The sequence below is a fragment of the Mus musculus genome, chromosome 2 (assembly GCF_000001635.26).
Source record: "Mus musculus strain C57BL/6J chromosome 2, GRCm38.p6 C57BL/6J".
NCBI lineage: Eukaryota > Metazoa > Chordata > Mammalia > Rodentia > Muridae > Mus > Mus musculus.
The window spans coordinates 20,280,224-20,306,262 of record NC_000068.7 but is presented as its reverse complement, the minus strand read 5'-3'; the positions used below and the strand labels follow the sequence as shown (position 1 = coordinate 20,306,262).

The following is a 26,039-nucleotide window of genomic DNA, read 5'->3' as shown; positions in this document are numbered from 1 at the left end:
AGTAGGCTTAATTCCAGTGTTGTGCGCATGGTTTAATATATGGAAATCCATCAGTGTAATCCACTATATAAGCAAGCAAACTCAAAGATAAAAAAAGTACATGATCATCTCATTAGGTGCTGAGAAAGTATTTGACAAAGTCCAACACACGTTTATGATAAAATCTTGGAAAGATCAGGAATTCAAGGCCCATACCTAAACATAATAAAAGCAATATACAGCAAACCAGTAGCCAGCATCAAACTAAATGGAGAGAAACTTGAAGCAATCCCACTAAAATCAGGGACTAGGCAAGGCTGTCTGCTTTCTCCCTATGTATTCAATATAGTACTTGAAATCCTTGCCAGAGCAATTAGACAACAAAAGGAGATCAAAGGGATAAAAGTTGGAAAGGGAGAAGTCAAAATATCACTATTTGCAGATGATATGATAGTATATATAAGTGACCGGAAAAATTCCACCAAAGAACTCCTAAACCTGATAAACAACTTCAGCAAAGAGGCTGGAAATAAAATTAATTCAAACAAATCAGTGGCCTTCCTCTAGACAAAGGATAAACAGGCTGAGAGAGAAATTAGGGAAACAACACCCTTCAACATAGTCACAAATAATATAAAATATCTTCGTGTGAAATAATATAAAATACCTTGGTGTGACTCTCACTAAGGAAGTGACAGATCTGTATGATAAGAACTTCAAGTCTCTGAAGAAGGAAACCGAAGATCTCAGAAGATGGACAGGGACAGATCTCCCATGCTCATGGATTGGCAGGATTAATGTAGTAAAAATGGCTAGCTTGCCGAAAGCAATATATACATTCAGTGCAATCCCCATCAAAATTCCAACTCAATTCTTCACAGAGTTAGAAAGGGCAATTTGCAAATTCATTTGGAATGAGAAAAGACCTAGGATAGCAAAAAATATATTCTCAACAATAAGAGTACCTCTGGTGGAATCACCTCCCCCACCTCAAGTTGTACTAGAAAGCAATTGTGAAAAAAAAAAACAAAACTGCATGCTACTGGTACAGTGACAGACAGGTAGATCAACGGAATAGAATCAAAGACCCAGAAATGAACCACACACCTATGGTCACTTGATCTTTGACAAAGGAACTAAAACCATGCAGTGGCAAGAAGACAGCATTTTCAACAAATGGTGCTGGCTCAACTGGTGGTTAGCATATAGAAGAATGCCAATTGATCTATTCTTATATCCTTGTACAAAGCTCAAGTCTAAGTGGATCAAGGAACTCCACATAAAACCAGAGACAGTGAAACTTATAGAGGAGTAAGTGGGAAAAAGCCTTGAAGATATGGGAACAGGGGAAAAATTCCTGAATTGAACAGCAATGGCCTGTGCTGTAAGATCAAGAATCAACAAATGGGACCTCATAAAATTGCAAAGCTTCTGTAATGCAAAGGACACTGTTAATAAGACAAAATGGCAACTAATACTTTGGGAAAAGATCTTTACAAATCCTAAATCTGATAGGGGGCTAATATCCAATATATATAAAGAACTCAAGAAGTTGGACTCCAGAAAACCCTATTAAAAGTGGGTCTCAGAGCTAAACAAAGAATTCTCAACTGAGGAATACCGAATGGCTGAGAAGCACCTAAAAAAATATTCAACATCCTTAATCTTCAGGGAAATGCAAATCAAAACAACCCTGAGATTCTACCTCACACCAGTCAGAAAGGCTAAGATAAAAAATTCAGGTGACAGCAGATGCTGGCGAGAATGTGGAGATAGAAGAACACTCCTCCATTGCAAGCTGGTACAACCACTCTGGAAATCAGTTTGATGGTTCTTCAGTAAATTGGACATAGTTCTACCAGAAGATCCAGCAATACCACCCCTGGGCATATACCCAGAAGATGCTCCAACTTTTAATAAGGACACATGCTCCACTATGTTTATAGCAGCCTTATTTATAATAGCCAGAAGCTGGAAAGAACCCAGATGTCCCTCAACAGAGGAATAGACACAGAAAATGTGGTACATTTACACAATGGAGTACTACTCAGCAATTAAAAACAATGGATTCATGAAATTCTTAGACAAATAGATGTATCTGGAGGATATCATCCTGAGTGAGGTAACCCAATCACAAAAGAACTCACATGATATGCATTCTCTGATAAGTGGATATTAGCCCAGAATCTCAGAATACCCAAGATACAATATGCAAAACACGTGAAATTCAAGAAGAAGGAAGGCCAAAATGTGGATACTTCTATCCTTCTTAGAAGGGGAACAAAATACCCACGGACGGAGTTACAGAGATAAATTTCAGGAGCAGAGACTGAACACAAAATCACTCTGAGACTGCCCCACCTGGGGATCCATCCCATAAACAACCACCAAACAGAGACATTATTGCAGATGCCAACAAGAGCTTGCTGACAGGAGACTGATATAGCTGTCTACTGAGAGGCTCTGCCAGTGCCTGACTAATACAGAAGTGGATGCTAACAGTCAACCATTTGACGGAGCACAGGGTCCCCAATGAAGGAGCTAGAGAAAGTACCCAAGGAGATGAAGGGGTTTGAAGCCCCCTAGGAGGAGGAACAATATGAACTAACCAGAACTCCAGAGCTTGCTGGGACTAAACCACCAATCAAATAAAACACATGGAGGAACTTGTGGCTCTAGCTGCATATGTAGCTGAGGATGGCCAAGTCGGTCATCAATGGGAGGAGAGGCTCTTGGTTTTGTGAAGGTTCTATGCCCCAGTATAGGGGAATGCCTGGGCCAGGAAGTGGGAGTGGGTGGGTTGGGGAGCAGGGGAAGTTGGGAGAGGATAGGGGATTTTTGGAGGGTAAACTAGGAAAGGGGATAACATTTGAAATGTAAATAAAGAAATATCTAATAAAAAATAAATAAAACCTCCTATGCTATACCTACTCATTTCTCTCTTTCCCCTTTCTCCTATAGGGAAACCACTAACCTTGTTAGTATTTTCCTGTTTCACACATTATGGAGTGATTTGCACTGTATACACTAAACGGCCTTTCCAAATTGTCTTCTTTAGCTGTGTGTTGTGGCATATGCCTATAATTATAGCACTTAGGAGCCTGAGGCAGGAAGACTGCCATGAGTTTAAAGTCAGCCTGGACTACAGCCTTACTACAAAGTGAGAACTTATTTTAAAGTAACTGGAACAAACTCAACACACACACACACACACACACACACACACACACACACACACACACACACACACACACATACACACACACCTTTCTTTACCCCTTTCTTCTCTCACACTGTAATATACATTTAGGTTTCTTTCATGCCTTTTTATGGCTTGATAGCTATTTCTCTTTAACTTTGAATAAAATCTCAGTATATGAGCATAGTGCAGCTTCCCTATCTATTTAACTATAGAAGAATATCTTGGTTCTTTCCAATTTTGACAATTTTGGAAAAACGGCGCTATAAATCTTTATGTGCAGGTTTGAGCATGGACATCCATCACCAGTCTGGTTGGGAAGGCACTGCCGAGTGTGAATGCTGGCTTGCATGGTAAGTTTAACTCTGTGAAGAACTGATGAGCCATCTTCAGAAATGGTTGTGCTATTTTTGTGTGCACTCCAACATTGAAAGAGAGTTTCTGCCACTTCTCCTTCCTGCTGGCATGGCTCTTGTCAGAGCATTGGATTTTGAGCTCTCCAGAAAGTACAGAATAGTCTCCTTGCCTTAATGTGTAGTTTCTTAATGAGAAATGTGAGCTACATATGTTTATTTTGCCATTTATGTGTCCTGTTTGAAGAAGTAACAGTTTAGATCTTCTAAGCCCATTTTAAATAACTATTTCTATATGCATGTAGTGTGTGTGTGTGTGTGTGTGTGTGTGTGTGTGTGTGTGTGTGTGTGTATGCTGCAGGTGTGTATCTGGCCCCAGAGGATAGAAGAGGGCATCGGATACTCTGGAGATGGAGTTAGAGTCAGCTTTGAGCCACCAATGTGGACTATGAAAATTGAACTCTGGTCCTCTGGAAGACAAGCAAGTGCTCTTAACCAATGAGCAATCTCTCTAGCTCTTAGCCCATTTTTTTAAAAGTCAGGTTGGTTGTTTTGATTTTGCTGAGTTCTAAGCTAGTCTCCACTCCTAACTTCCTCCTATCATTCTCTATCTTTGTTTTCAGTTTTTAAAAAATTTTTAATTTTTCTTTTCTCATACAATACAAACTGACCATAGTTGTGGTGGTGCCAGTAGGATTTGCTGAAGGAGGCAGAGGCAGAAGGATCATGAGTTCAAGGCCACCCAGAGCTACTTCTTCTTTTTATAAATTAAGTTTTATGATGAGTGTGGGGTTATGGTGGTACTGTTGGATAGAATAATCTGCCATGTAATAAATAATATGCATCTACATCAGCAGACTCGGGCAGGAAGTTGGAACCAAATTGTCCTGTTCTCAGGCTTTGGAAGTTCTTGAGGTATGATTAGGGGTTCAAGTGTGTTTGTGTGTGTGTGTGTGTGTGTGTGTGTGTGTGTGTGTGTGTATGTGTGTGTGTATGTGTGTGTGTGTGTGTAGAGGTTAGCCAAACAGAGGGAGCTGCAGTGGGTACAAGTTTTCTTTTCTCTCATGGCTCATTGTTGCCCCCAAATATAGGCCCCACCAGGCCAGGGAAGAAGGACAGGCAGCTGGTGACTCCTCCAGAGCTGGGTAAGTTGGGGCATTATGTCCTGGGCACCCATGCCCTCAGAAAAGCAGGGCTGGTCCAGTAGAACAAGTGGGTAAAGATAAGGGATGACCTGTGCTGTGTATCTCTATCTGGCATTTGTCTACTTTCTAAGCATCTCCCTGACTGTCCATACTTTGCTTGGTTCCACTTTAAGTATCATCTGACTTTGTTCCTTCCCTGCAGGTTATTTGGGGGCTTGTTCTGAGCATCTCCCTGTTGGTTTGGCTCAGAAAGCAGGCTGCACCTGCAAAAGAGAATTTCAATGTCTAAATATTAATCCCTTTCCAAATGTGGTGCACACCTGCAATCCCAGTAGTAATAAGGCAAAGGCAGGAGGATTGTGGGTTTGGAGTTGCCGTGGGATATGTAGAAAGTTGCAGGCCAGCCTAGATCACTTACTGAGATCTTGTCTCAAAACGATAAAACACAAAATTAAACTAAATATCACCCCCCATCTTTCTAGCTACTTGTATTCCTGTATGTCCACGATGGCCCAGGCCCAAGAGTTTTCCAAACTGAAGAGATTCCTTGGATTAACATCCCTCAAGTAATCTTTCTGCATCTTAAATTCGAGTCTTCATCAGCCAAGTGTCTTCCAATATTTTCTCTTAGTATGTAACTCACCTTTTCCCTCCCTTGACAGAGCCTTTCCTCGGTGAGAAATGGACTCTGATGGGTAGTTTCTTACTCTTTCTTTTTTACTTTTAGTAAAAGGTATATTTTATAGATTTAAATTCCTTAAGATTAAAAATTAAATGATTAAAATATTCTATTTTGTGTTGTCTTCTGGTAGTTTTGTTGTTTGGGGGTTTTACATGTAGTTCTAAGATCCATTTGAGTTAATTTTTGTGGAATGGATAAGGTCTCTTGTCTAAGATTAGTTTTGTGTGTGCATGCACATGCACGTGTGTGTGTGTGTGTGTGTGTGTGTGTGTGTATCTGGATGTTGAAAAAGATAGCCTTTCTCTCACTGAGTCACCTGTGTTTCTTTGGCAAAAATGCATTGATGCCATCTGTAGAGTTTTACCCTACCTGTCCTGTTCTGCTGATCAGCCAGTCTTCTAACGATCCATCCTGTCTTCTTTACTGTAGCTTCATGGAAGTGTTAAAGTTGTCCAAATTGAGTACTGTCATTTCTCTGGTTTTTCTTTTTTCTGTCTACATCTTATTGATCACTGAGATCTTCTAACTTTTATGTAAACTTTCTAATCAATGTGTCAATAATCTCTAGATTCTGGTTGTGAATGCATTAAATCTGTAGATAAACTTGGGAAAAACTGTTATCTTGTCAATACCAAGTCTCTAATACATGAACATGGTGTTGCTTTTTGCTTGTTCACATAATTTTTTAAAGTTATCAGTTTCTCCATATATACATTTAGATTTAAAACTAAAGTATTGGTGTTTTGGTGCTAATGTGAAGTTGTATTCTTAATGATAGAATTCAATTATTATTGCTGGTATACCTGTAAAAATTGACTTCTCTGTATTGACCTTGTGCTTCTTTATAATTTCATAACAATATTTGGTATGTATTTTGTAGGGGGATTTATTAATTCTCTAATTGGTTCTAGATTATATCAGTAAAGGAGGCAAAAACCTATTGCCGGGCAAAGAAAAAAAGATGGGACTTCCAGTCCCAGGAAAAAAAGAAGGGGATGAGAGGGAGGAGGCAGAGCAGGTGGCTGAGCAGAGGAAGCAGCAGACATGTAGGTCGCAGGGCACCTATAGTTTGTAGCCTCCACCATGGACAGGCCCAGGAGGATGGGCAGGCTATTCTTCGCCCAGACATTGAACTATCTGGCTACTTTTAAAATATTAAGGCTCTCTGGTGTTTTCCATCCATGGTGACTAAGATGGGCAGGACAAAGGGCACAGCAGGGGCTGTCATTGGCTGCTTGGTGGAACTAGCTGTAAGAGGTTGAGGGAGCTCTGGTTGAGCTCTTAAGAAAGAGCAAGCATGTTTTTAAAATTACACACAACACATTCATTGTCCTTTGGATGTATCTGCATAGATAGTTGATTCTTTTGATGTTGTTTCTCTCTCTCTATTAAGAGACCTTCATAATTGGTGCATCTACTTTATATACTCATTTAATTCATTATACATTTTCATTGTCTTTTGGGGAATGTAATTTCAATAGCAAAATTGACATTCTAAAAATCCTGCCCTATTTGTAAGCCAGGTGGTAATAATGGATCATTTACTGTTTTTGTCTTGCATTTTTTTGTAGCGTTTTATTGAAAACTGATATTTTACATAATATGTCGCTATTATAAACTCACTCCTTGTAAGAAAACTTGTTGGAATTAGTCTTCAGAAACTGTTTTTTTCCCTGTGCTATAACTAAAATCTGTGTTCAATTTTTGTATCTTCAGTTATGCTTTCAATCTGTCTTCCTAAGCGATCACCCTCATGATTGCTTGATTCAGTGGTTGACCAATGGCTGGGTACAGCTACACTCAAAGACCTCAAGCCATGGAATATCCATTTCCGTGTGCCTATTGTGAGCATGGCACAACTCTTGCATTCATGCTCAGTTTTGAGTTTCCTCCCTCAGGTTTTGTGGTACAGATGCACAGCTCTCTCTGAGTCTTTCCCTTTCCCTCTGAGCTTTCTCTACTGCACTTCTTGCTTGCCCAGTGCTTATGTAACCAGGACCATGCCTCAAGCTGCAGAAAGGCATTCTTCACGACGACTTCTGTTTGCTTTTATAGTCAAGACCCTTAGCGTGGCTTTTCCCTTCCATTCCACATCAAGTTGGCTGCTCCCGACAGTTAAACAGCACGTGGACACAGTCAGCTCCACTCTTGTGGGAAAACAGTGACCACCATGCTGCTGTTCATTGTGGGGCAATGAGATTAATCCCAGGAGTGAAAGTCACAAACCCATGACCATACAGATGGCCCCATTAAATATGGTGGTTCACAAAATAAAACAAATAGATGTGAATTTGAGAACAAATTGTGTAGGGAAGAGGATTATCAGGGGTGAAAGAGATATGGAAAAGAATAGTAGACAAGAATGGTAGACAAGAATGGCCAATGTCCATCATATGCATGTGGTGAAACTGTCAATAGCAAAGTTAATTAATAATAGTAAAAATCGATAAGAACATCCTGGGAAGTTTAAACCTTTATCTTGAAGAATTAAGAAGGCATATTGGTTGTGTGTGTGTGTGTGTGTGTTGTTTTGTTTTTGTTTTTGCTTTTCCATGCAAACAGGCAGAAGACATTTTCTAGCATACTTTACAATGACAGAGCAACTTTAATGCTAGGTCCTGGTCTGAAGAATGGAGTGGAAGTTATGTTGCTATTTCTAGACTACAAACGTTCCTGACTGCCATGCAAGCTCTTTTTTTCCATAAAAACTGCATAGGTTGCATGATAGAAAAATATTATTTAAAGCACCTCCAAAAGAACCACCCCACCATGGTTCAACTTTTATATCAGTAATAAATTTATCTTTGTTTTTGTAAGTTACTGGCTCCTTCAGGTTGATTATTATAGCAGTTAGATGTAACTACTGACTAATGACAAAGAGGCCAAAGCACATTTGCTCTCTTATAAAAACAGTTTGGAGGATCTAGAAAATTCTACTCTTACCTTAAAATGTTTCCTTTTATATCACATTTCATATTTTACTCTTCTGCCTTTAACAGTTCAGAAGTTGGGGCTGGAGAGATGGCTCAGTGATTAAGTATACTGGCTGCCCTCCCAGAGGACCTACATTTGGTCCTTAGTGCCCATATGGGGGCTCACAATGTTTAAAATTCCAGAAAAGCTGATGCCCCTTTCTAGATTCCACTGGTACTGTATGCCAGTGATGTTCAGACATACTTGCAAAAAAAAAAAAAAAAAGAAAACCATCAAACAAACAAAACCAATCAACCAACCAAAACTAAAGCAACAAAAAAGAAAAAAGAATTTGCTAATTAAAAAAGAAAAAAAATAAATAAAGATACTTTGTTCAGGACAACTTTGATAACTGCTAGTATATGCTACTTCAGGATCACTATTCATTATAATAGAACTATGATTACAATAGCTGAGACTTATGAAGTCTATGAACATGTGTTTTATGTTTTGTATGTGCTTTGTTTTGTGGGGCTGGAGAGATGAATTAGTGCTTAGGAGACCTTGCCGCACTTCCAGAGATCTGAGTTCAGTTGGTACTCCCCACATCACAGGCATGTGGCACTTGATCTGAGTTGACTTGGTACTACCCACATCACAGGCATCTGGTACTTGATCTGAGTTCAGTTGGTACTACCCACATCACAGGTATCTGGTACTTGATCTGAGTTGACTTGGTACTATCCACATCACAGGCATCTGGTACTTGATCTGAGTTGACTTGGTACTACCCACATCATAGGCATCTGGCACTTGATCTGAGTTGACTTGGTACTCACCATATCACAGGCATCTGGCACTTGAGCTCCACGAGATGCCACTCTCTTGTCTGGACTTTACAGGCACACTCACCTGTGCACCACTGTCATGTATAAGAAAATATTTTGTTTACTTAAAAATCCCCCACACAAGATGGCATGGTTGTTACTTTTCAGCAGTGGCTCAATGTGTTTTTAACATTTTAGAAATCTCGACTTCACAAAACGAATTTCACTCCTAGGAAGAAGCTATAGAACATTTTTCATGTGTGAAGCGATAACTTGGCCATATTTCACAAACACTTATTTTTTTGTAAAGTTTTCAGAATCTTTCCTGAGATACTAAAAACATTTTCCCACCATCCTTGAGGCTTCTAAATTAGCTCATGAGTCAGATTCTGTATTGATCTAATATACCATTAAGTGACAAAATGGTACAATTTATCATGTCCATGTGGCATTATAGAAAATTCTCTCTACTGCTTGGGTGCTCTGTTTATACTTTCTAATTTCCTCACATTGAAGTCTAATGACAGAGGAGCTTCCCTTTCAGGTTATTGTTTCCAACAAGTAACTGCATAGAAACAAGTGATTATTTCTGAAGTTGTTGCCTTTTCCCTATAACTGTTTAAGGAATGATTTGTTTATTATAAGTTTCAAATTCTATTTTCTGCCTATAAGACAAATTACCTTATGCATGAATATGAGAAAACACAGCTTCTCTACACTGGGCAATAAAAAAAATTCTCTGTTCATGGTGTAGTCAATACTAGTGTAGCAGTATTAGTAAATACTAAATTAATTATTTTGTCTCTGTCTGTCTGTCTCTCACTGTGTATGTGTGTGTGTGTGTGTGTGTGTCTTACCAGAGTATCCATGAAGCAAAGAGACTTGACCTTATATGTGGAAGAAAAGCAAATGAACATATTTAGTTTGCATAAAAGGACACCACTGAACCCAGTGGACTATGTTGGTGTCTCCTTTGCTAACTCAAGAAAGTACAACACACAGCACTTGCATATATTAGGAAGCACCACACCTACTGTCTTTGTACCTGTTCATATTAACGTTAATATGAACACTCATTTCCCTCCACTTCAGGCTTCCTCTTTCCAGCTTCTTCCCATAGCCCCATCTTCCATTCCTTACAGCAGCCTGCCCAACCCTTGTGGCCAAGGATCCTTTCTCTTTCTATTTTCCCAACATCATACTTTCTCTGCCTTTGATGTTAGACACAATGTAATACAGACCCGGTCCACCTAACACCTCATTATTTAAAACCTGGTGCTCAGCATAGCAGGTTGTTTCTGAGCTGCATATTAGAGGATGGGCAAAAACTACATACAGCAATCCTTGGAGCAGACAGTACCAACCTGTTAGACAAACACAGTGCATTTTCATTAGTCACTGTTATGTTTTGTATTGGGAATAGGGAGATTGAATAGGTGACTCTTGAATGGGTGTCCTCAGAAGAAGTATAGCTCCTTAGCGTTGGATGATATTTTGGACTATTACTCAATACATAACTTTGTGTCTGATTCTCTTGAAAGATCTCTTATTTATGATGTATAATTGATTCATTAACTTTGACCTGATAGCTAAAAGCATTGTAATTTACTCCTCAAGAAAGCTCAACCAATCCACCCGCTTTCTCCACAGGACATGGAATGTTCCCTTTTACACAGGTATAGTTAGGTCCATGGACCAGTACTGTAACATTGAATCTGGGCTCCATTTTTTTTTTTTACACTATGAAGACATCAAAGATATAGAGAGTACAGGGGGGAAAAGGGGAGAAAAAAGCATGGGACTACCCTGACCGTGAAAGGAACACATGTTTATGGTGTGCTTTGTGCAACTCAAATTTATTTCTGCCCTGTACTTGCTTTTGAATGTCTGCAAAAGCACCATTATTATGAACTCTGAGACTGAAAATATAGTTAGTTGAGAAAGTGAATTTGCAAATGGAGAATCCAAGGGTAATAAACATCAATACTATTTATTATGGGGTAGGATGTGATTGATGATCAAAAAAGTTCTTTTTTTTTTTTTAAAGTATGTTCCAGCTTAATCCAGATGAAGCTGAACTTTTGTTAAAGCTGTATTTAAAACCTGGACTTTTCTTGTCTTTACAGGATGCTTCTAAATTACAGTTTATCATAAAAGGTGTTATAGCCCAGCTTCCCTCTGGAAGTCCTGACTTTGCTTTAATCATCTCCAGGGCTTGAACTAAACTCGGGTCTCAGGTATTGTTTAGGGGAAATCCCTCATTCAAAAGCACGAGGGAGAATTTTACCTAGTAAAGCAAGAGGAAGAGATCATTATCTTATCATCAAACAGTGTGGCTTTCTGAGACTGAGAAATCCGACCCCTGCTGTCTTCCTTTTATTCTGTCCCAGAGTTCTATGCAAAAAGACACTTGTTTCAAGGTTGCGTCTGGGCTGCTCCTGAAGCAGGATTGGAGCTGTAGATGTAGGACCCTTCTGGATGGTTTCAACTTGTAAGGTTTCACATGAAGCCAAAACCCAAGAGGATTATTGGGCTTGCTTTTTTTCTTCAGGCTGTATATAGTGACTCTTTTTATTTGTTTGTTTTGTTTATTTTTTGAGACCACGGATGTCCTGGAACTCTCTATGTATGGTAAATCTTCTGTCCTTTCTTTTTTAACTCTGTGCACAAATTAAATGCCATCATCAAGTCCTCCTGAGGGTGGAATGATACTGCAGGAAACATGTTACTGGGTGGGTGGGTAGGGAAGAGTGGGTTAGAAAAGCTTTTGTTTTGTAGCTGCGTCTGCCACAGCTAGTCCATCACATTGGTTTTACTTACAACATAAGATCAACAAAAACATCCAGACTGACAATCCAATGCAACAAGCAAATAGCAAGCACTGAAGAGCAGAACTGTATCTTCAAGAAGCCCAAAGCATCATGGATCGAGCTGTACACTTTTTGCACAACACCCAGGTGACTTGCATTTTTACCACAGTGTTACTGATTTCTTTTGCTTCAAGAGAGACCCACATCTTATTTGAATCTCATTTCCGCAACGATAACACGGAGACAACAGTACTTCCCAGCAATCTGTCCCTTTAGGAAAACCAGCTGATTCTTTCTTATGCTTTGTTGAAGACAAATTCCAGATGAAAATACCCTTGTAACATTCCACAGGTCTCATATATTGTATGAAGTTATGCATATAAGGGCATCCTTATAATTTCTGGCTTTGTTATTCTTCTCTACCTAATTCCATACCTTTGCCAAAGAGCTTAGCCTACTAGAGGTCATGTTTTCACAGCTGCAGACCAGTTTCTAATTGCACTGGAAATTATAGGCCCTCATAGGGTGAACAGACCCATTGCCTCTGGGCTTCACCTTTAAGAACTGGTTGTTTAATGCTTCATCATTCTGCTTCTGAATCCTACCTGTTGGTCAGTCGCCACTTCCCACGCTTCCTCTCCAACACTACCTGGGGTTGCCATCCCACAGGGTGTGAGAGTGGGGAGATCAGAGAGTCAGGAAAACCCTCCAGGCCCCAGAGAAGGAAAGAAGGGCACCTGGCTCTTTACAGCTTCCCTTGCTTTTCAGCAACCACGCGTTTCCTTCCTGTCGCGGAGCTGAGAACATATGCGGCACCATGTGACACCTGGCAGCCGATTTCTGCAAAGCTTCATGTCTGGAGAAGGGAAGGCTGACTCACGCTTTCTTCCACTGAATGTGTGAAACCTTTCAAGAAAATTTGGAGGCAGAAAAGCCAAAGGATTTTGATGATGCTCTTCATTGCTATTAAATCAGTATTTTTAAAAAAAGAATAAAAGAATCTACTGCTTCTATTTCTGATCTTTACAAAAAAAAAAAAGCAACCTGAAAGATGTTAAGTGCCAAAAGAAGGTACCATTTTATTTTTAGGTACCTATGGTTTTCAGATCATCTTCTTAAGCTTTGGCTCTCAGGACAATGGCTCATACTCTTCACATTTTTATTAAAATGAAGATATTGCAAGGATTGGAGAGCTAAAACATGACATGATTGTCATTAAAATAATGCATTTCAAGTTTTTTGTTTTTTTGGTTTTTTTGTTTTTTTTTTTGGCTACCACTGCCGAGCGTCACTCATAGACATTGGTTTCTAACACCGTGCAGAGAATACCAGAGGGAGGACCTACTTATGTTCTGTGTTGTAGAGGAAATGACTGATTATCTCTCACCACCCAAAATGGCCACAGGAACAGGCCACTCACACAGACATCCGGGTTCACTGTTTGGATGCTTCTTTCAGTGAAAGAATTTTATATGTTGCATGCAATTTCAACACTGTCCAACAAGAGGCCCTTTCAGAGGTAATGGGATTATCAAGTGTTTACCTAAACAGGCTTTCTTTAATTTTATTTGCATGGATGTTTTGCCTGCATATATGCCAGTGTCCACAGAAGCCAGAAGAAGGCATCAGGTTTCTTAGAATTGGAGTTATAGATGGTTACGAGCTGCCAAATGGGTTCTGGAAATCAAACTTGGGTCCTGTGGATTAGTAGCCAGTGCTTTTAACCACTGAGGTATCTCTCTAGCCCACTTAACATGGTTTCTTTATCATACAATTTAGGACACTTTCCAATGGAAAATGTGCCTGTGATATGAAGCAGGTCTATAAGCCACATCATGCTTACGTGATACAGTGCAATGAGGAGCAAGGCATATTGGACTTGGGATCATCTAGTTGAGCCTGAACCATCGTTATATTTCTGTGACACTCTCAAGTTCAGAAAGCAAGAGTTCCATCAGCTTCCATAATGCCAGACACTGCAACAGAAGCCAGAAGCACTAACCACAGGCTAAATGGTAGTCAGATATTCTCTGTTCCAGAGCTCTGTTCAAATGCTCAGCTTTCCACTGAACAACTGCATGACCTTGAAGCAAGCACGACATCAGCCATGCAGAGCCTGTTCTCTAATGGGTAGGTAACAAAACGTTCCCCTTTGGCACAACTATGAGGATTAAAGATGTCACATAACTGTTAGGCATGAGGCACACATGGATGGGACAGAGAACAGCTCTCACTTTGTGCATTGTGATTATCTATAATACTGAAAACCAAAACACACTTTTTTGCCTCCAAACCCTAGCAAACTAAGTTCAAAGTGTGTTTTTCAAATATATTATCTAGTTGGGGATTAAAAAAAAAATCTCTGGATATGTTCTGCTCTGCTTATCAAAGGCTGCCTCTAGTGCTTTCCCAACGGTGTATAAATTACACAGGCCACTCTTCCCCCTCCAGACCAACCCAAACCACATTCCATGTGGTAATGGGTCAATTTCTTTACTTTTTTCGCCCTTCTACCACATTCCACACCCAAAAAGATGCCAGTTTTCAGTTCCTTTGAAAGTGAATTCTCATCTGTATTTTTTTTTAAAAAGCCCTTTAAAGTAGTTGTAAATTCTTTGAGAGCCCTCCAACCCCAACCATCAGCAAGTAGTCACCAGAGAGAATTACTGCTGCTTTCGCCAGAATCCTCCCACAGAGAATGGAGGCTTTGTAGTGAGCAGCACATCCAGCCATGGTTGACTCTTTGATCTTTGATACTTTGGACAACTCTAAAGAGAAAGGCATTCCAGCCCCAACCACACACAGAGAGGGACACAGGTTATTTATTGAAGCCCCCTGACTCTGAGCTTAGCCTGGCTCTCTAAAGACTCACATACACACATCACTCTGACTAGCCAAATTGCTCCTGTCCCTTGCAGTTGTATCTAATAGGAAGGGAGTGGGAGGTGGTGTGGGAATGTCTGCTCTTTGGCTTCTCCCTGGGGTGAGAAAGGTAGCTTGGCAGAGGCAGTCACAACAATATTTATAAAGACAGTAGAAAATAGAGTCCATATGTGTACAAAGGGAAATCAGAGTAAATCACTAGGGTGAAGAACCCTCTCGATTCCATTTCTGAGGTCTGGCAGCTTCTGGAAGAGTGAACAGAGCCAGTCACTCTAGGCTTCAGTACATAGAGCCCCTTATTCACATGTGGCCTTTTTCTGATCAAGTCCGACAGCCCTGAAACTTCCCAGATGACTCAAAGCAGACTCTAGCTCTCTCAACTCAGACACTGTTTTGTAAGCCTGGTCACCCCAGGAACTTCGTGTATCAGAGCTGATACTGACCTGGAAACTATAAGTTCTTGCTTCTGAAGTTGCTGAAGGACAGCTTAGTAGCTTCCTATCAATGACTCCTAAAACTTCATATCCAGGACCTGCCTTCTGTCTGGTGTGCTGGCTCTGTGATGTGTCTGACTTTCGGACTGGGTTTCAATATGAAATTCCCACACAGTTCATATTGTTGGACTCCTGGCTCTGAGCTGATGGTACTGTTTTGGGAGGTTTGGGAAACTTTGGGGGTAGAGCCTGGCTCTTTCCTATTTTCCCCTGCTTCTTGTTCATTGGGAAGTGAACAGGTGTCTTCTGTCATATATCCTGATGCCATGTTGCTCTGTACAAGGTGAAGCTACGTGACCAGGGAATAAACCCCATGAAACTGTGAGCCCAAATAAACCCCTCTGCCTTTAAGTTGTTCTCTCAGGGATTTGGGGCACCACTATGCAGAAAGTATTTAGGATAAACCAAGAACTAAGTTAAATAAGAATGCCACCATGGTAAGAACTGTTCTCTTTGTGACCTTTCTCTGGGTCCAATGATATTAAACTGATGGATTTGTGGTGAAAGCTCAGGCTGAATGAATCTGGCTAACTTCACTAGGTCATTTTTGGTCTAAAGATGCAAGGCCGTTCATGCAGACCAATTTGGACAAAGAAAGCATGCATGGTCTTTGAGTATTTTCTTATTCTATAGAGGTTATGATGGCTTCTAGCCAGAGTCTGAACAGAAAGATAGGCATATCAATGTCAAATAACATAATACCCATCCTGAAAATTTGTACATATGCTCATGCTATCCTCTACAAGATCAATAAATAACAGGTAAAGCAATATTCAGCTGCATCTCAGGAGTATGTGTAAGAAAGCATCATGGTTTGACTGAGACATTTTAGTCCCTGAGCTCAGGGAAGAGTTACAGAAGCCACACTCTACAAATATTGCTTTGCCTAATAATTCATTCACTCATCTCATGATTCAGTAAAAAGTCAGAACTCACCTAAGAAGACAACAGGGTGGAGGACAGAGTGACATATAAGTAGTATAATCCTTTGAGGGCGACTTTCAGGGGTCCTGGGCTGCAGTTCCACCTTTGTCTCTGGAGTATGGTATGGTCAGTTACAAACTTAGGATCCCAGTATTTCCATCTGTAAAATACAAACAAGACTGTAAGTCTTCACTCAGTAACTGCTTAGTGAATAATTAGAGTCTCAGACTGATTGAAAAAGTGCTGGTATGTGGAACGGGATATACTGGAATCATATGCATGGCTATTCAAGCTCAGTGCTCTTAACTGGTAGTTTTCCATCTTTTGTTTTTTAACCAAAACATGAGCTGGATAGCACAAGGCAAGGTAAACACACTGCACACTAAACTAGACCAACCTTTAAAATACCAGCAGGTTTCTATGGTCAAGGGCAAGAGGACATGAGGAAAGGCTGATTGGGAATCAGAATGACACAGAGAAGCTGAGTCCCCTGTGACTTAATGCCATGCACTGTCCTCAGAGAGCACAGCATACAGAAAAACTGTATTCTATGACCCAGAGAGCACAGCACTCAGAGAGACTGCATTCTCTGACTAAGCTAGTCATATAATCCCAGGCTAAGTGGGAAATGATGTGAGCTTGTGGACAAATTCAGAGGGTGGATCATCACAAAGAATTCTGCCTAAATAAAATTGTCCAGCCTCAAACATTTTAAAATTATTGCAGAGGATGGCAAGCAAATCTATGTAGGGAATATCTAGGGTCATTGGGAAGCCCCTGAAAACTAAAGCTGACATTCCATTCTTCCTCTACCATCAGTGACCTCCATGTGACTAGGAGCTAGGGTGATTTTGCTGATGGCAGTGAACCTGGTACACACAGAATAGACCAACTGTTGAGATGAGCAGTGCTTTCTCCATGGGTACTTGTTGCTATAAATCCCTCTTGGGGTCCAGAAAAACACATTTCAAGTGGAAAGAAATAGTGGACGACCATAAGAAAGACCTCCTTGACCAAAATTGGAAAACACTTTTGGGGCTTGACTCAAACTTCCAGAATATGGGCTAGCTCATGGAACTCAAGTTAGTTATTGTACTGAGTTCAATTAACTATTATTTAAAACATTAAATTTGTATTTAATTATTTATTAAAAGCATGGCTTTGGAGTCAAAATGGTCGTCTATATACTATGTATAGTCTAGGAGAGATGAATGTCCCAGGTGTCAGGAAGCCTGAGGTGTGTGACTCTGAGACATTGAACCCAGAGATTTAGTTAGCTTCATTATCAATAAAATATAGCACAGAGCAATGAACAAACCATCAGCTTTGTCAGTCTGTGCTCAAGCTTCTACTGCTGTTTCTACAACCACTTCATTTTGAGGTTGTATGCATACTCTTTTCTGCCTGTTTGTTTCTTAATATCTAACTTTTCATTTTAATGTATTTTAATTCTTTCTCTGAGAATTTACTATGTGTGGACAATGTATTTTGATCAAATCAACTTCCACTTCCTTTTTGTTTGTTTGTTTTTGTATATTCTCCCCTAATTTGAGTCTCTCTTTTGCTTATATGAGCTAGTTTTCCATTAGTGTGAGAAAATACCTGAGATGATCAATCTATGAAGTGGAAAGGTTTATATTGGCTCATGGTTTCAGTTTATGGCTTCTTGTTTTGGGCTTGGGGTGGCATTATGGGGCATAATGAGAAGAGTATGGCAAAGGAAGCCCCATGTTAACCCTTGTTAACTTTATGCAGCCAGGAAATAAGAGGAAGCGGGGAGGAACTGAGGTTCCAAATTACCTTTAAGCGAATTCCTCCCCTAAATATTTAACTTCCCAATACCTCCCAATAGTGCTGGGGACCAACCTTTAACATATGGGCTTTTGGAGGACACTCCAGATCCAAAGTACAATAGACTCTCTAGAGTCAGAAAACTATGCTCTTGGTTCATCATGAAGCCAGGATATGAACCCAAGTTGATCAGGTTTCAGATTATAGTGTCTTTCGACTTACATGTTTGTGTAACTATGTCAATAAGTGATGGTTAATAAAATATTTACAATATAGCGATTTGCTTCAAATTAGTACTGGAACAATACCAAACTATTGCTTGGTTATCTTTGCAGTAAAATTCTTGAGGGTCAAATCTGGTGATTCCTAACTAACTGGGGATAGGTAATTGAAAATTACGTGTCAAGGGCTAAAGAAATGGATCAATGTACAGAGCACTTTCTATGTAATCATGAGGACCGGAGTTCAGATCCCCAGAACCTACATAAAGTAGGTCATATCTGCAATCCTAATACTCCCATAGTGAGATGGGAAACAGAGACAAGAGAATCTCTGGAAGTTTATGGGGCAGCTAATCTGTCATATGCAGCAGTGAACATATGTGACTCTAACTCAAATAAGGAAGAGGACAAAAATGAACATCTAATGTTGTCTCTTGACCTCCACATGTGCATTGTGGCACACAAGCACTACACTCAAACACATGGACATTTATACATAAGTGAAACACACACAGGAGAAAGAGAGAGGGAGAGATAGAGATAGATAGATAGATAGATAGATAGATAGATAGATAGATAGAAACAGAGACACAGAGAGATATGAGAGTGAGACTTAAAAATAAAATACACACCAACATAAGGCAGTAACTATGATTTGTCAGGCATTGCTTCCTGCCCACATCCTTGCTGTAACCCTACTGGCTAAGCAATGTTAGTGTTATTTTGCAGCTGAGTCTGCTGAACTCATGTGGATGAAACACATTGTTCAAAGATACATTGTTAAGAGTCAAAGCCTGGTCTCAAACCCAAATCTACACCCTCCTGGCATAGTGTCTCAGCAGCTTCTGTGTATTAGTGTTGGTAAGAGTTAGATGTTGTGTGCATGACACAAATAATCCTGAGCTATTCCTACCTTTCTTTTTCCTTAAGTTTTGTCATTGGCTGTGACTACCCTAAACTCCCATGACTCCACACAAGGCCCTAGCCTGCATTGATTCCACAGGTCACAACTCCACCTGCTTCCCCACAGGATCTGTCCACTTCCCTTCTGTTCCAAAGATTGGTATAAGTGTCTTTTACCCTCAATGTTATGTTCTTCTTCACCCCACTTGCATAAGCCACTGCATGAGAGGAAGAAGAACAACATGAAATGTAAGATGGGAGACAGCAGATAAGCTGTGTGTCCCCAGCAGGCACTCTGTGTGTATACAGCAGGTACTCTGTGTATATACAGCAGCCACATTGTGTGTACAAAACAGGCACTGTGAAAAAGCACAGGGAAATGCATGCCTTAATTATTTGCTTGTTACTGGGATTTATTATGAAGTAATTAATAATTATAACCCATTGTTTAATTACCTTTATGATATAATTCTGTAAATCAATTCTGGAGAATTCAGACTCACTGGGGCACAGAATTGAGAAGCACAATAATTTCCCAATACAGTTTTATTAAATTTTATCTAAACAGGGGTAACTTTGGTTATGTTACTAAATATGGTCAAGTAGAAGCCCACAAAAGGTTGTGTTTGAATGTGTGACTAAGAACATGTGCCATGCATATTCAGTTGTTTAAAGAACTTAGGTAAAGCACTTGGTTTAAACAAACAAAAAACAAAACCAAATCAACCAACCAATAACAACAACAAAACCCCCAAAGCGACAACAACCCCCCCCCTTTTCTTTAAATAAAACTAAAGAGCCTGAAATGGTTTGAATATTGTCACCCAGTTTATGGGATTGAGAGAGAAAGTTGATACATATTAACAAGTCAACAGAACTCTAAATTATTGTTAACAAACCAGACAATCTCGAAATAAAAGAACTATGCAACTACCGAGTATAAATTAATGAATTTTTAAATTGCAAATTACTGTATTAGCCAAATTACTGAAATAGCCTGTGATTCAAAACAACAAGCCAGCCATTAGAATGTTATCCCATGACAACATAATCTTTATGGGAAAAGCAGTTGTAAAATTCACCTTTAAAAATGATACCATTGGCCGGGCAGTGGTGGCACACACCTTTAATCCCAGCACTTTGGAGGCATATACAGGCAGATTTCTCAGTTTGAGGCCAGCCTGGTCTACAGAGTGAGTTACAGGACAGCCAAGGCTACACAGAGAAACCCTGTCTCGAAAAACCAAAAAAAAAAAAATTGTGTATTAGTTATATGTTTAATGGGTTTCATAATATATTCATTCAAGCATATCACATCCTTTGGCTCTCCATTGCCATCTTTCCCCCTTTCCTTCCACTGTTCCCCCTCTTCTAAAATACTCTCATTTTTGTTTTCTTGTTATACACTTATCCAGTGGTCTCCAGTTTTATCCACTGTCTTGAAAATGACATAATTCATTCATGTATATGGTTGAATAAAACTATAATGAATATAGGCAACATTCTCTATATCCTATGCATGGGCCCATTGATGGACATCTAAGCTAATCTATTTTTATAACAATCTTTCCCAAGTTATGTAACCTTGTTCCTCAAATTAGATAGAAATAAAAGAACAAAACACGCAAGTTTTCCCAAATACGAAGTAGTGAATAATGTTTAGAGTAAAAGAAATACTACTTAAGGTTTAAGTATGGCTCTCATTCCAGTTTGGAGGATCAGGAGTTTAAGAGCATCCCCAGCTATATAAAAAATTTGAGGCCAGCCTTTTGCTCATGAGACACTACTTGAGAAAAGCAAACCAACCAACCAAACACCACCACCCATCCAAGTTATTGAAAGAACATAAAAAGGAGAGAATTTAAAAACATAGTTCCTCCTAAATACATCACTTTAGACTTTTGCTAGTCATTACTGGTTTGATGAAGGCAAAGATGGTGGTCAGAGCTAGCAGACAGTTCCCCATCTCTAGAGCATCAGGGTGGTCCACGAGGGAGGGCTGGCACAACAAGAATACTCCAGCCTAGGAGAGGGGCAAGCTGTCTTTGTTGGTTCAGCAATGTGCCCCAGTGGCTGGCCAGAGGTGGTGCAATCTAGAAAGGCATGTGACCTAGAGCTGGTCTGAGCTGAGCTCCAGGGACAGAAGAGATTAAGAATGTGTGTGTGTGTGTGTGTGTGTGTGTGTGTGTGTGTGTGTGTGTGTGTGTGTGTGTTTGTGTGTGTGTAACTTTGAGTGAATATGAGATTGACTGAAAGCTATAGGGAGGAGCATCAAGGAGAACCATAGAGTTAAAAGCCCCCTTCATTTATATTTTTTGGCTTGCTTAGCAGACTCTTCATCTTAAATGTCAGTGTCTTAAAAAAAAAATATCTCTACACAGCTTTGAGCGACTCAGAGCAGCAGGTTTTCTCCTGCTAGACCACAGCCAATTCATCCTTGCTAAAGAGCAATGGAATGTAGTGACTAAGAATGTCTTTCTGAGACAACCAGGCCTGAATTTAGACATCATCTGTCTCAACTAACTTTGGCTGTCAACTTGACACAGCACAGCACAGAGTCATCAAAGGGAGTCTCAGGAGATTTCCCAGATCAGATTGGCCTATGGCCACGCCTGTAATAGATTGCTTTGAATGATGATTGGTGTGGGAGATCCCAGCCCACTGTAGGCAGCAACATCCCTAGATAGAGGGCTATAGGCTAGCCTGTGAGAAAGCCAGAAAGCAGGCAGGGAAGCAGTTATCCTTCATGGCTCTTGCTCTGCCATCCCTCAGTGATGGACTCCTACCTGGAAGTGTAGTCTGAACCAAGTCCTTTCCTCCTTTAAATGGCTGTGGGTCAAAGTGTTTTATCATAGCAACAGGATGAACTTAGAGCATCATCCCATCATGGGTCCACTCGTGTTTCTTACATCCTGGAGCGTTTCTCCACCACACACCCAGCAATCACTCTGTTCTTCAGGATCCTGGTATTTAGGTTACCACTTTATCCATGGCAGGTCTGAGCAAGCCAGATGACCACTCACAGATTCAGTTCTCTCATCTACAAAGTGGAGCTGATAATGATGGCCATAACAACATTCCTTTGCCATTTAGTTGTCTTGCTCACTGAAGACGTATTTGTGACCCATGCGGTAAATGACTTATCATACGGTAATAAGTCTAAATGTCCAGTTCACATCACTTATAGCATATGCCTATGAAAGCACGTGCTTTCCACTTATAGTCTCCACTAGAATATGAGCTCTTCTGGTGAGAAAATATGTTGTAGTTATTTTTTTTAATACAAAAAGTAAAACTTATTATATAGTTAAATCATCCATTCAACAAAAATCCATTGAATTACTTTTCTCTCACCAACATTATTATGCTAAGCATGCTAAACAAACAAAGGAAGGGGTTGGAGAAGAAATTTTAAGTATTTTAAGTAATGCCATTTGTTAAGTAAAGATGACTGATAATGATTCCATTCTCTCAACTGACCTATATTATTTAAATTATAAATAAGGTAAAATTTTAATTCAAATATTTTGACCTTGACAGCAAAATCACTAACATATTATAGTCTTCTGGTGTTTGAGAGTTAACTGAGCTCCCAATATACTACATAGCATAGAGCTGGTTCCATATTGATTAGTTATTGTTGGCAACTTGATACAACCTAGAGTCACCTGGGAAGAAGGAATCTCACTTGAAGAATTGTCCAGATGAGACTGGTCTGTGACCACCTCTGTGAGCAGAGCGAGCAAGCCAGCATCCTCTCTGGGTTCTGCCAGCATTCCTCTCTGGGTTCTGCTTTTGCCATCCTTCAAAGATTGGTTGTGACCAGGAAGTATAAGTCAAATAAATCCCTTTCTCTTCAAGTTGCTTTTGGTCAGAATATCTCATCACAGCAATAGAAAGCAAACTAGAACAGTCACCAACCTGCATGTTGCATTCCTCGACACTTGACATTACATGTTAAACAGTACACTGTGATGGTGAGTGCTAATTGTCAGCCTGACAGAATCCAGAGGCAGGAAACAGGCCTTGGATTACTCCTGTAGGGGATTATGTTGATTATGTTAATTAAGGTTGGGGGAGACCCACCCATGGTGGACAGCACTTTTCCTTGACTAGGATTTTTAATTGTAGAAATAGAGAAAGAAAACTGAGCAACAAGATGCTTTTCCTGCTCTTTCCTTCTGGCCCTAGACAGAATGGGAACAGCTGCTTTCATCTACTTCAACTTGCCCAGTGCAATGCAGTATAATCTGAATTGTGAGCGAAATAAATCAACCCCTTCTCCCTTAAGTTGCTTTTGTCAGATAATTTAATCATAGCAACAGGAAAAATGACTACGACACGTACTTTCCCTGAACTGAGTTTTAAAACTGCAAAACACTAGAGAGTATTAGAAGATATTAAGCATCCTTACAGCAATGCTGTGAGCTCTGTAGTAATCTTAATAAGTTAACAAAGAGCATATGAATTTTCATTACTGTAATATTTTAATATTTTCCCCTCTATAATGAATATGGGGGTTGATCCACCATTCAAAATTACTTTCCATTAGTGGAGAATTCTCTTCATTGTAGAGACCTGCTCCAGCATCTCACAATTGAAGGAAGCTAAATGGGGGTCAACTCTGTGCCCCCCGAACCCTACATGGCTGCCTCTTTGGTGGGCAATGTCCAGGTGCCTAACTTGGCTCTACTCCAAGTACTGAGGGAATGGTGCAAAGACAGTGGGGCTGAGTGGTGGCTATAGTTGAGAGTATCTTGTAGTGATGGGCAGCAGAGAAACATGCTCTGCCCATACTCTACCCGTTTCTTCATTTCCACAGCCAATCTAGTTCTGTTGCTACCCTCAGGTACAGGCAGTCTGTGAGCCCACAGTCTCCTAGGCCAAACCACAGTATGTTACTCGAAATTAGGAACACTACCTGGGGCAAACACACAGCCGTCAATCTGTTCTCTGAGTCTTCCCATAGAAATCAAGTAGCAGACTACAGTTGTCAGTCACTAGAAAGGGCACAGCTGCTTCCACCCCCTTCCCTTCTGCATTTTCCCCTTAAGATGTGGTACAGTGCATCTTTCTCAATTGCTCAGCATTTGTGGGTAGGAAGAATGAATGGTTATTTTAGTGAAGGTGTTAGTCTCAAAAATAGGAAGCTAAAACTATCCCAAGGAAAGAAGTTCAGTTTGGAATCTTTAAAAAAGAAATGTATCTAAATGTGCTAGTGGACTGTAACTTTATCAGTGCCTCCCAATCTGCTTGGAAACATTTGCACTATTTAAACAAAAAATCATAGCAAGATACTAACTCTGGAACTTACATTTGGTTTCCAGTTACTAAAAAAAAAAAATCATTAGCCTCTCTTCCTTAGAATCATGCTTCTGTCTTTGCTCACATAATAAAAATATTCTCAATGCATGCAAAGCTCTCTTTGCAGCGCTTGGTTTGTCCACACAGAAAAGATGAGAATGATAAGACCTTTTGAATGTGTCAGACTCCGCTAACTCATTCTCCTTTGTCATTTATTTTTTATTTACTCATTTATTCATTTATTTACAGTTATTGGTGAATGGATTTTATTGAGAAATCATTGTACAATTCAAGAAAATGCATGAATTACTTAAGAAAATTCTTAAAGAATATGAAATGATTTGTTGATATCCACTACCACTTATTACATGAAGTCAACTCAAGAAGCTCTAAAATAGAAATGTGTCAAAATTCTTACCTAGTGATAGCAACTAATCTACTCTTAAAATTAATTTCATCTTTTAGATGCTAAGTGAAATTTTCACTTGTTATACTATTTTCTCTACTTTATCTAATAACTATGTATTTATCAATTTAACAAACCAGACATTTAAATTCTATTATTATCTGAGCTACAGTCAAACTTTCTTATATGTGTAGTTATAAGATAGTGATTAAAAATTAGAATGTCAGTGTATGAATAGCTTACAAATTGGAAAACTGAACAATTAGCTGGCCTGCATAATCTGTAGATTGTTTTTAGTGTTTTAGTGTGATTTAATCAATAGCTTATACTTTCAGATTCTTATACTCTCTTTGTTATTCTTTATCATTTTTTATATATTTATTCTGTATCTAACCTGGTTGTCATTTTATTTATTTAATTTTTATTTATTAGTTTCTTTTCTTATTTACTTTACATCCCACTTACTGTCCCCTTCCTGATCACCCCCCTCTCACAATCCTTCCTCTATTCCCCCTCCTCTTCTCCTCTGAGTGGGTGGGGACCCCCATGGGCATCCCCCAACCTGGCACATCAAGTCTGGAAGGGTATGTGCATCCGCTCTCACTGAGGCTAAACAAGGCATCACCGCTAGAAGAACATATCCACATTTGGGCAATAGTTTTTAGGATAGCCCCCATTACAGTTGTTCAGGACCCACATGAAGACCAAGCTGCACATCTGCTCCATATGTGTGGGAAGGCTTAGGTACAGCCTGTGTATATTCTTTGGTTGGTGGTTCAGTCTCTCAGAGTCCCAATGGTCTAAAGAATATGGAATGCTTCATGCATTTGCTTGTCATTCTTGTGCAGGGGTCATGTTAATTTTTTCTGTATTGTTCCAATTTTAGTGTATGTGCTGCTGAAGCAAGCACCCCCTTGTTGTTTATAATTAAAATCAGAGCGGAGTGTCTTAAGAAAGCAAATAGTGTTTAAGTGTCCCACATGGTGGAAGGACCCGAGAATGTGCAGAAATCCTTGAAGATTTATTCCAAGGCCCAGCTTTCTCTTTCTAAAACCCAGGCTATAGACACTTTGTCTACAACACAGAGATTCACTCCAGAAACTGCAACATTGCCACTCTCCACTGGCCTTGCTTGTGCTCACATTGGCACTGGGCCCCAGAGAGAGATGGAAGAGAAAGGGGGGGGGGGCTAAAAACAATTGTTT

At 39.8% G+C, this 26,039-nt stretch overlaps 1 protein-coding gene, 1 long non-coding RNA gene and 1 other non-coding gene across 14 annotated transcripts in view; 1 reads left to right on the top strand and 2 right to left on the bottom strand.

Annotated features, from left to right (window-relative positions):
• Gm17171 overlaps nucleotides 1-7,789 on the top strand; it is a 34,786-nt gene extending 26,997 nt beyond the window's left edge. For all 3 annotated transcript variants that reach the window (XR_003953996.1, XR_003953995.1, XR_003953994.1), the window contains 3 exons: nucleotides 3,462-3,531; nucleotides 4,623-4,676; nucleotides 5,159-7,789. This is a non-coding gene — a long non-coding RNA (predicted gene 17171). The remainder of the gene's footprint in view (nucleotides 1-3,461; nucleotides 3,532-4,622; nucleotides 4,677-5,158) is intronic.
• Etl4 (enhancer trap locus 4) overlaps nucleotides 1-26,039 on the bottom strand; it is a 900,329-nt gene that overhangs the window by 504,273 nt on the left and 370,017 nt on the right. For 8 of the 10 annotated variants that reach the window (XM_006497408.4, XM_006497426.3, XM_006497414.3 and 5 more), the window contains exon 3: nucleotides 16,222-16,369. In XM_006497408.4, coding sequence (XP_006497471.1) covers nucleotides 16,222-16,256 — 35 coding nt within the window. In that variant the 5' untranslated portion in view covers nucleotides 16,257-16,369. Of the gene's footprint in view, nucleotides 1-16,221; nucleotides 16,370-26,039 lie in introns of those variants that run through there. The other 2 variants (NM_001081006.1, XM_011238967.3) reach the window with 2 other exon arrangements.
• On the bottom strand, nucleotides 25,638-25,744 carry Gm23970. The gene has a single exon (XR_003954150.1). It is a non-coding gene; the product is annotated as a U6 spliceosomal RNA (small nuclear RNA).